This window comes from Palaemon carinicauda, chromosome 16 (genome assembly GCF_036898095.1).
Source record: "Palaemon carinicauda isolate YSFRI2023 chromosome 16, ASM3689809v2, whole genome shotgun sequence".
In the NCBI taxonomy this organism is placed as follows: Eukaryota; Metazoa; Arthropoda; class Malacostraca; order Decapoda; family Palaemonidae; genus Palaemon; species Palaemon carinicauda.
In genome coordinates, this window is record NC_090740.1 from 16931631 (window position 1) to 16941630 (window position 10000).

A 10000-nucleotide genomic window follows, 5' to 3' on the forward strand; every position below is an offset into this window, starting at 1 on the left:
GGGCGCCTGGGCTTATAGCATCCTGCTTTTCCAACTAGGGTTGTAGCTAGCAAGTAATAATAATAATAATAACCAGAGACAAGGATCCAATGTAGTACTGTCTGGCCAAAGGACCCCATAACTCTCTAGGAAGATGTATTAGCAACTCTCTGGTAGATATACGAGGTGCCTCACACTGAGGGACCTGGGGGAACCCAAACAAACAATAAGGCAATAAGGCAAGCGGTAGTATCTCAACGGGTGGCTGGTGCCCTGGCCAACCTGAGTGTTCAGAAACATCGCCCACTCTTACGTCAGAAAAAGAAAAAGAATCTAATTAAAATGATCTTGAGAACTAACCAAGGTAGGAGAACGTCGGTATCAGGGTCAGCGGTTGCAAAATCTGAATCCAGTAATGGAGTGTGAAGCCAGACAGCGCGGGAACGTTTGCCGCATACTCAATGTACTGTCCCTCACTCGTTTGGTTCAACAGCACCTGTGGATGTATCGTCACCATTTGAAAGATTAACTCATTCTTAAAAATAAAAAAAAAAAGTTTTAGTCATCACATTTGAACATCTTGGGTGCAATTTAAAATGTCTACAGTTTTGATATTATTATTATTATCAAATGCTAAGCTACAACCCTAGTTGGAAAAGCAGGATACTATAAGCCCAGGGGCTCCAACAGGGAAAATAGCCCAGCGAGGAAAGGAAATAAGGAAAAATAAAATATTTTAAGAATAGTAACAACATTAAAATGAATATTTCCTATATAAACTTTAAAAACTATAACAAAACAAGAGGAAGAGAAACTAGATACAACAGTGTGCCCGAGAGTACCCTCAAGCAAGAGAACACACAGAGATTAAAGGTCCTTTTAAGTATGTATGCCAAGACTCAAATTACCCTACATAACGCTCTTCATCTAACAGGATGAAGAATTGAGTTCAAAGTAATTACTAAAAGCACAGCCAAAAATGGAAAGTGAAAATTTGATACAACTCTTAATTAAAAGACGCAAGTGAGGCTTGGTTAATTGCCTAATGGCACGATAAAAATTGTGGTATTATGGATAGAATGGAAAGTTTTGGGTTGTAGCTTTGATAATAATAATAAATAATAATAATAATAATAATAATAATAATAATAATAATAATAATAATAATAATAATAATAATGAGCTCGCTAAGTGACAGGTAAATATGGTGGACACTTCTAACGAAGGAACTCTTAAATTATCTCAATAGTGCTCAAGTTAAATGAAGGTAAAAAAGTACACACACATGCAAGGGGATGAATTGCCTTCAAGATGATACAATCATAAAGTTAAAGCTTCAAAGTTACTGAGGAGAATCTAAAATGATAAATACAAATTAGCTTTTTTTTCTCTCTCTCTCTCTCTCTCTCTCTCTCTCTCTCTCTCTCTCTCTCTCTCTCTCTCTCTCTCTCTCTCTCCACATTATAATCCGATAATAAAACCTGTTGAGTCCGAACTACCTTATGGTTTGAACTTGTTGGAAATAGTCACAAGTATGCAAAGTTAATATTACGCTTTGGGGTAGACTAACAAAACCTCAAGAACTCAAACTGTTAATGCGCCTATAACAATCGTTGTATTCTATAAGTGACGGAAAGATGAAGACAGACTAAATATACACATAAATACAAGGCATTGTTGAACTTTCCTGGAACACTTATACAGAAGATTAAGTGAAGAGCATTCAGTTTTTTTTTTCTTTTTCTTTTTTTTCGTAGGGTATATGCTAGAAATAGTAGTGGATTGTTTTCCTATTAATTCTTTAAGTTTGTTTATGTGTATTTATATGTACTGTACTTATGCATAATGATTATTTGTGCGTTTCTCCTTTACTTTCAAGCAAACGTTACGTAAAGGGAGCAATCGAAGACTCTCAAACCAACTATTTTGCTTCAGGCATTCGAGTGGCAGCCCATCCCTCAATCCGCTATTGAAATGTCGTCTCAAACAAACGGTTTAATCCTTGCTGATTCATGGGCAACATTCAACACATCCCCCAAATCCTCCTCCTCCTCCTCCTCCTCCAATTCTGGTTATATTGGAGGTCTTTGGCAAAGAACGCTGCCTAACGGAATCCCGTTTCGACCCGTTACCCTCTGACTAAACCTGTTTTGGATGGGACTCGCTATTCTTCGTGTTTCATGTGACATACATACTGTATGTAAATCTTCCTAAGGCTGACTTAATCCGACGATTGGGCGTCGTCTAAGTTGTATATTTATTGAGGAGCACTAGCCTACGCCTACACCTACACCGGCAAATCTAAGATGGGAAAAGGGCACATACCTATAAACATACACATACACCAGCACTGACAAACACGCCGATGCAATATCTCAATACTGAATTCAGTTTATGATTATTATGAGTAAAAAAAAAAATGTAATTACATTTATTTTCGATATATCAGCTAATATACTATAAGTAGGTTTTCAGTTAGCTATAGTGCTCCCAAACGAAAGTGGCAGTCGAATGACAGTTCTTCTTAATACTTCGTATAGCTTTCAAATAATTTCGTACCTTCACGACCTCTACGTGAGGACACAAGAAAATAATTTGCCCAGCTTGACATTTCCGTATTAACTGATTTAGCATGTCGGACTAATCCCGTTCTTCTCTGAGAATGGGTGACCTCTAAATCTTAATCTTTTGATTCTTTCTGGGTTTTTTTTTCTGCCTACAAAGTTTTTGTTTGTAATAATTTTAAACACATACACACAAACACACACTCATACATATATGTATGTATATATACACATATATATATGTGCATATATATATATATATATATATATATATATATATATAATATTTATCTATCTATATATATATATATATATATATATATATAATGATATATATATATATATATATATATATATATATATATACATATATATATATATATAATGATATATCTATCTATCTATCTATCTATGTATATATTTATATATATATATATATATATATATATATATATATATATATATATCTTTATTTATTTATCTATCTAGTCTTTCTATTGAGAATTGTCGGAGCCTTTAAGGTCTCCTCATTTAGTATTTGTCGATTATGTTAATTTTGTTACATTTGCAATTTCGAAATATACTAAACAGTTATTTCAATGCTTTATGAATTTTCATATTTAACATTTTCGTTATTACAAGCCATAATAAGAAATGGTAATAAAATTCAAAATATCAACAAAAGTCCTTTATTACTTAGGGAAAATAATGTCAGTATATACTCAAAATTGAATTTATACAATTGTACAAAAAAAAAAAAAACTCTACCACTGCTGTTCATATTTATATTTCCTCCTCCTCCTCCTCCTCCTCCTCATCATCATCATCTGACGAAGCTACATTGATTATGAAAGACTCCTACAAATGCTCTGCAGCATCAAGGTGGTCTCATTCAGAACCTTCTATTTGAAGCTTCTCTACGTGTTTTTCAGCATTTACCCAGTTCTCTTTTGTCACTTCCAAACTTTAGGACTTTCAAAGGTCATTCAGTGCTAAGTGAAACGTGAGTAAAAGACACAATGTAATAAAGGAATTGAATATAAGATTTGATTGTGCATATATAAACATATATATATATATATATATATATATATTATATATATGTGTGTGTATATAAATATATATATATATACACACACATATATAATATATATATATATATATATATATATATATATATATATATATTGCCGTATATCATATTCACTCAGATGTAAAAATAATAAAGACAAGTGCGTCTTGGTCTTGTTATTAAATGCATTAGAGACTTTTAATCTATTCCAATTTCTTTTCCATTGGCCACCTGGGAAAATCTAGCCGAAAAGGGAGCTATATCCGAGATAATGACCGACGGAACTGCCCCGCCTTTAAGACCTTAATCCATCCTCTGCTTTAGGGCTTCTCCAGGTAAAATTACCGAAATATTTAAGATTCGATGCGAAAAAATAAGCTCTCAGCTGCCACTTTCGTTTGGGAGCACTATAGTGACCCTACCGTTGAATCTTCTCTTGAGATTGCCCGGAGCTTCTCTCCGGACAGGGGCTGTTTGACGGTGCGTCTAGCCCCTAGGTGGTTAAAACCTACCTTTGAATGACTTGAATTCTAAATAAGTATTTTCTTTATGGCTTTCATATTTCTTGATGGATATTATTAATGTAAGTACGTGCTATTCCTGGGTCAGTAATACATCAATATTGAATTGAGGTGATAATATTTATTAGTTAGTATCGTAATTGTATATTTTTTCATGATTTCAAATTCAGAATTATATTCATATCTCTTTAATGATTTGTTCGATTTTTTTCACAGTTCAATGATACGATATGGTATTGGTTTTAGTTGATTGCGTATATTCTCTTTGTTACCTTTTACGATACAATCATACTATAATCACCGAGATGATCATGTCCAGTCTTTATGTAAATGAATATTATCTGCTTTAATTCCTCATTCATTGCAATTTCAAGTTAGTATTGTTCAACGCGATGGTTCTCAATGGTGGACGAACAAATAAAATATCCGGTAAGTATGTATGGCTACAGAGAGAGAGAGAGAGAGAGAGAGAGAGAGAGAGAGAGAGAGAGAGAGAGAGAGAGATGGCATCCTTTTAAAAATAGTTAAAACACTAACCTTAGAGAGAGAGAGAGAGAGAGAGAGAGAGAGAGAGAGAGAGAGAGAGAGAGAGAGAGAGAGAGAGAGATGGTATCCTTTTAAGAATAGTTAAAACACTAACCTTAGAGAGAGAGAGAGAGAGAGAGAGAGAGGAGAGAGAGAGAGAGAGAGAGAGAGAGAGAGAGAGAGAGAGATGGTATCCTTTTAAGAATAGTTAAAACACTAACCTTAGAGAGAGAGAGAGAGAGAGAGAGAGAGAGAGAGAGAGAGAGAGAGAGAGAGAGATGACATCCTTTTATGAATAGTTAAAACACTTACCTTAGAGTATCTTTGTGGTTCGCATGTGCTGGCGTTTTCTTCTTGTGCTGTGCAGAATCCAGAGACGATACAGAGCAGCAATCCGGATGCCAAGACACTTGCCGAAATGGAACCCATTTTTGTGTAGGCCTATGCCAAACCTTTCAGGGAAATATACAACATTTCAGTATTTTTTTCATATAAATAAATTAATTACTTAGATTTAGAATAAAAACAAATTTAATGGTTGTTAGAATTATAAACCAAAGGAAATTCTGATGTCTGATATGGTTAAATATTGTGAAATAATCATACTATATGAAAGAGACTAATAATAATAATAATAATAATAATAATAATAATAATAATAATAATAATAATAATAATAATAATAATAATAATAATAATAACAAGAAAAATCTATTGTAAAACTTACAAACGAATAAATTGAAGATTATTTTTTTTACAATTGTTAACTTTTGATCACCTTTTTGTTTATTGATATCTAAACAAATATCACGAGCCAATACTTCAAATAAAAATGTAAAAATATGAACTATCTTCAAATATAGATTTTCAAAAGAATTAGCAAGAGAGAAGCTTTGCAGTGTTACCATTGTTAGTTTGTGAAGTTAAGATGCCCAGCGAGGCGACCAGCCATCAAAACAGAATTCATATTAAGAGTAATGTTTCTGGTAATCTGTGTTATATCTTCTCTCTCTCTCTCTCTCTCTCTCTCTCTCTCTCTCTCTCTCTCTCTCTCTCTCTCTTCAATTCCTTTACATTCTTGTTTACCCTCGTCAATCCTGTTAACTGGTTTTATCCGATCTGTGTGTGTGTGTTTAGGTTTCAGTTACCTTGCGTGTGTGTGTGTGTGTGTGTGTGTGCGTTTATGTTTCAGTTACCTTGCGTGTCTGGTGTTATTACTGAAAAGAATTGGGGTGCTGTCACAAGGAATTTTTTTCCTTTCTCTGATTATACAGCAAAAACATTGATTGATTGATATGAGGTTTTCAGACCTCTTGACATCTAAGGTCATTGACGCCGGCAAAAACACGAAAGAATTCCTGTTTTCAGAGAAATGAAGATCAAGTCTGGATGAGTCACATAATTATAGACTACATGTTAGATAGGCGACAGGTTTTGCTAAAAAGAAAAAAAAATACGAAGACAGTTTGAGGGTTAATAACCTTCTAGTTTTTCTCGCGGTGATGGTTGAAAGAAATAGTGAATAAAAACTGGAAAAAGATGGATAGAATTGGTAAGTCAATTTACGATACTTCTGTGCCTATATCATAGTACCGTTAATACACCTCCGTCTCGTAAAAAAGAGATGATTTAATGTTAGAAGACCGGTCGGCCTTTTCGCGTTATCATTCACTGTCTTGGAGTTCTCTTGTTTGAAGGTGCACTCGGGCACACTATTATATCTTTTTGTTGTTACTGAAGTTTTTATAGTTTATATGTAAAAGACTTATTTCATGTTCTGGAAATATTTTAATTTAATCGTTCATTACTTCTCTTGCAGTTTATTGCCTTGTTTCCTTTCCGTACTGGGCAATTTTCCCCTGTTGGAGCCCTTGGGTTTGTAGCATCATAGGGTTGTAGCTTATCTAATAATAATGTTAACAATGATATTTGACTATCACTTTCTAATAATGCATATTATTTGGAAAGCCAAAATGATGCGGTGGTTCCGTTTAAAGAAAAAAAGGTAATTGCAAGGCATCGCATGAATAATATCATCCCGTTTCTTCTGAAAAGCCAACACACATACAGTGTGTCTCAATGTAACCCACTCAAACTCGTCAGTTTCTTTGGTCGCTCCAACCTCACCATCCTAGTGAGTTAAGGATGGGGGTTTGGGGGAGCCTATAGGTCTATCTGCTGAGTCATCAGCAGTCATTTCCAGGCCCTCCTTGATCCTAGTTTGTCTGGAGAGGGAGCTTTGGTGCTGATCATATGTATGTATAGTCAGTTTCTAGGGCATTGTCTTGCTCGATAGGGCAATGTCACTGTCCCTTGCCTCTGCCATTCATTAGTGGCCTTTAAACCTATAAAACTTTAAAAGAGTTACGTTGAAAAACTTGGAAGAAAGGAACCAAGGAACCTGGCAAAGATAGAGAGAGAGAGAGAGAGAGAGAGAGAGAGAGAGAGAGAGAGAGAGAGAGAGAGAGACCTTCTTTTATCCGAAAGTATTAAACAACCTTCAAGTATCGAAGTAACAGCTCAGAGGATTAAACTGGCTATATTCCGGAAGCCACATTTATCAGTTGAGCTGGAACTTAATCATTGCAAGGAATTCGTTTTGTTGAGATCTCCATTTACATTTGTTCTTTTCTTCCGTTCTTTTTATTCTTGCATACGGTAGTTTTTACTGTATGTTTATACCGATTGAAAATAACTGCTGTTTCATATTACATATACTCTTGTTTTGGGGAATTAAGAATATTAAGCATGTTCATGCAATGGTTACAAATATCATATACCAAAAATTGTTTGTACCTTATAGATTCATACACATACACACCTGTGTATATATATAAACTGTATATATATATGTATATATATATATATATATATATATATATATATATATATATATGTGTGTGTGTATATATATATATATATATACTGTATATATACAGTATATATATATATATATATATGTATGTATATATATATATATATATATACAGTATATATATATATATATATATTGTATATATATAAACTCGCGCACAGACACACGCACATACAATCATATATATTTGAAGGTAGTAGGTTGGCCAGGGCACCAGCCGCCCGTTGAGATACTACCGCATAAGAGTTATGGGTTCTTTTGACTGGCCAGACAGTACTGCACAGGTTACGGCTCATTTCCCTTTGCCTAAACACACACACACACACCCACTGAATAGTCTGGCCTATTCTTTACATATTCCCCTCTGTCCTCATACACCTGACAACACAGCTTACCACACAATTGTTCTTCACCCAAGGGGTTAACTACTGCACTGTAATTGTTCAGTGTCTCCTTTCTTCTTGGTAAGGGTAGAAGAGACTCTTTAGCTATGATAAGCCGCTCTTCTAGGAGAACAATCCAGAATCAAACCATTGTTCTCTAGTCTTAGGCAGTGCCATAGACCCTGTACCATGATCTTCCACTATCTTGGTTAGAGTTCTCTTGATTGAGGGTACACTTGAGCACAGTATTCTATACTATTTCTCTTCCTCTTGTTTTGAACAAGTTTTTATAGTTTATATGGGAGATAAAATTTATTTATTTTAATGTTGTTACTTTTTTTAGAATATTTCACTTTCATTTTTCCTTTCTTCACTAGGCTATTTTCCCTGTTGGAGGCCCTGGGCTTATAACATCCTGCTTGTCCAACTAGAGTTGCAGCTTAGCAAGTATATATATATATATATATATATATATGTATATATATATATATATATTTATATATATATATATATATATATATATATATATATATATATATATATATATATATATATATATATATATATATATATATATATATATATATATATGTGTGTGTGTGTGTGTGTGTGTATGTGTGTGTGTGTGTATGTGTGTGACATCGTCAACTGTAATGTTCAATATGAGCTTTGAACTTAAATGCCCGCGAGAGTGTAAAGAAAGAAGAATATGCAATATGATACTTCTAGTATACGATAATTTTTCATTACAGTATATTTAACCTTTAATCAAACTTTGAACCAAAATATAGTGTAACTTATTGAATTATAAATTTTCCGAATATTCTTTCAAAAACAATTGTTTCGTTCTTTTACCACATTGCATATATCAGGTTTTACTCTTTCTTTAGGCCAATTATATTAATTATAATCGTATAGATAATCCATCAACGTAAACTCAAATGTCTCTTTACCTTAGCTAATTCCAAAGCAAATCTCCGTTTACGCCAAAGTCACAGGAGGACCACGGGAACAGACAGGAAGCGTATCCACTGAAAGATTGTAACTGGAACGCTGTCTGTCGAGTTTCTCAGTTCCTCACTCCACTCTCATATAAGCAACATGAACCTGTGCACGGATTGTTGCCAGATTCTTAACGGAACTTTGATTTATTCAAATATCCAACTTTTGTATCGTTTACTACTTTATCTTTGTGTTGTTTGTCTATATTGAACGGGTTTTTTTTATATAAAACTAATATGGAGATAATGACTGGTAGTCACTAGTAATTCTAGTATTTATAAGTGTAAGACTAACACAGATTTGTTGAGTCAATGGGAATAATTTTAATTTGATAGAAATATTGTTAACATGAAATTACCTTTCTATAAACAATCTATGTACAGTACACTTACAAAAATCATTCAACAATATATAATATTAATAGAGCTTTTTTTTCCAATGGCAATAGCAGGGCGTAAGATAACCCTACCCCACAGGTTATCTACGACTCGATCCATCAAAGCTGGTAGTTCCCGTTAAACCTGGATTTCTAGGGCGAGACGTGTGACTAGGAAAGATGGATAAAGGTACAAGCTTGTTTTTACAAGTAGACATTATGGAGATATTATAAATAGACTGCCAGCCAGGTTCCTAGTTTCTGAACGCATGACCCAAGCCTGCATGCGTCTAGACAACGGCCATCTTGGGGAGGTTTACTTGTCATGTTCTCTCGTCACTGATTCAGTAATCACCATTGTTCATTGTTAGCATGCCGCAGTTTTGTGCTGCCTTTGACTACATCAACAACCCATAGTGTAGTCAAGACAACTATACTGAATTTATTTTAATGAGGCGCATTTGCATCGACTCGCAGCGGTGCCCTTTTAGCTCGGAAAAGTTTCCTGATCGCTGATTGGTTAGAATTATCTTGTCCAACCAATCAGCGATCAGGAAACTTTTCCGAGCTAAAAGGGCACCCCTGCGAGTCGGTGCAAATATGCCTCACTAAAAAAAATTGACTGTAGTGATACATTAAAGAATAAACACACAAAGAAACAAACTCACATAAACATGTCCTTCCATTTGCGTCTGTTTATGGC

At 34.2% G+C, this 10000-nt stretch overlaps 1 protein-coding gene across 1 annotated transcript in view; it reads right to left on the bottom strand.

Moving 5' to 3' along the window:
- The window catches only part of LOC137654966 (sushi, von Willebrand factor type A, EGF and pentraxin domain-containing protein 1-like), a 25647-nt gene extending 16656 nt beyond the window's left edge, over nt 1–8991 (bottom strand). Inside the window, exons 1-3 of the mRNA XM_068388864.1 lie at nt 8873–8991; nt 4974–5113; nt 340–475 (exon numbers count right to left, since the gene is read on the bottom strand). Of these exons, the coding sequence (XP_068244965.1) occupies nt 340–475; nt 4974–5090 (253 nt within the window). The 5' untranslated portion in view covers nt 5091–5113; nt 8873–8991. The remainder of the gene's footprint in view (nt 1–339; nt 476–4973; nt 5114–8872) is intronic.
- Between the last annotated feature and the right edge of the window lie 1009 nt (nt 8992–10000).